This window comes from Sitodiplosis mosellana, unplaced genomic scaffold, assembly GCF_009176505.1.
Source record: "Sitodiplosis mosellana isolate CC-2019 unplaced genomic scaffold, AAFC_SMos_1.0 Smas_scaffold_5358, whole genome shotgun sequence".
Classification (NCBI taxonomy): Eukaryota; Metazoa; Arthropoda; class Insecta; order Diptera; family Cecidomyiidae; genus Sitodiplosis; species Sitodiplosis mosellana.
In genome coordinates this window covers 1-1,488 of record NW_022600600.1, presented here as the reverse complement: position 1 = coordinate 1,488, position 1,488 = coordinate 1, and the positions used below count along the sequence as shown (strand labels likewise).

Below are 1,488 nucleotides of genomic sequence, written 5' to 3'. Positions count from 1 at the left end.
GTTTCACTAAATAAAAGATTGATTTGATCTTATTCATCGGTCAAAATTATTTTTCAGGTCATAAGAATGTTGTCGAATTTCTCATTAGTAAAGGAGCCAATGTTAATAGTGAAAGTAATGTAAAAGACACACCTCTTCATTTAGCTGCTGAGAATGGTAATAGTTGAATACTTGTCTTTTCTAAAAGAAGATTGATTTGATCTTTTCCATCCATCTAAATTACTTTTTAGGTCATAGGAGTGTCGCTGAACTTCTCATCCGTAAAGGAGCCAATGTTAATAGTGAAAATTATGTGAAAGAAACACCACTTCATTTAGCTGCTTTGAATGGTAATGTTGATTATTTGTTCTCACTAAACAGGAAAACAATTTTATTTTTTGCATCGATCTGTGTTATTTTTCAGGTCATAAGAATGTTGTCGAATTTCTCATTAGTAAAGGAGCCAATGTTAATAGTGAAAGTAATGTGAAAGACACACCTCTTCATTCAGCTGCTGAGAATGGTAATAGTTGAATACTTGTCTTTACTAAAAGAACATTGATTTGATCTTTTCCATCCATCTAAATTACTTTTTAGGTCATAGGAGTGTCGCTGAAATTCTCATCCGTAAAGGAGCCAATATTGCTATTAAAAATAATGCGAATTGTGTACCACTTCAAATGGCTGTTAACAATGGTGAAGCTGACTAGATAAGATATCGCTTTGATCTTTTTCATTGATCTGTATTATTTTTAGGTCACAATGAGGTCGCCAAACTTTTTACCGGTAAAGGAAACAAAATTAATATTGCAGAGCAATTGGAATAGATTCAATTGGATTCAGTACAATGGTAATGTTGCATATTTTTTTCACTAAATAAGAAATTGGTTTGATCTTTTTGATCGATGTGTATTTTTCAGGTGACGAATAGCTGAACCAATTTAGCTGAATAATCGGATGATTTCCTTCGATTCCCCTTTTCGATTGTAGTGTAGAAATAATTTCAAAACATTTTTTTGTCATCTATAACCATACCAACCAATATTGTTGCTTTGTTCGACCATCGACTAATATTCTGTAAAAAAACAGCTCAAGTAATTAGTCTTTTTAATTGCTTACGATATAGGAATTGGTATGGATTAGAATTTTTTATTTATTTTTGTGACCTTAACGTGCATCTGTGCTAAATTTGAACGCGATTTGTATGAGTCATATGCCGAAGGCAAAATCCAAGAATGAAAATAAATTATACAGAATAAATCAAAAAAAAAAATCTAAATTTCAATCTGGTTTGAACAGTGTTGGTTGCTCTTGTTCACTTTCAAGTGAAAGAAGAATTTGGTTCACTCTAGAGTATAGAGTCTACGCGGGTGGGTTCAATTTTTCTTGATACAGCGTCAGACGTCAATTCAGAAAGAATTCTTTTCCTTGATTATAATCTACTGAAGATTTATGCACTTAAAATGATAATTGCATACGAAATCCCACTTCATATATATAGAGCACCAA

General features: G+C 31.9%; 1 protein-coding gene across 1 annotated transcript; it reads left to right on the top strand.

Moving 5' to 3' along the window:
* Nucleotides 1-282: 282 nt before the first annotated feature.
* LOC129572662 (putative ankyrin repeat protein RF_1087) lies at nucleotides 283-1,074 on the top strand (the record flags this gene model as incomplete). Its single annotated transcript, XM_055452673.1, has 5 exons — nucleotides 283-329; nucleotides 404-502; nucleotides 577-675; nucleotides 736-829; nucleotides 900-1,074. Coding segments are annotated over 4 exons (316 nt in total), but the record flags the coding sequence as incomplete, so codon positions are not given.
* Nucleotides 1,075-1,488: the final 414 nt, after the last annotated feature.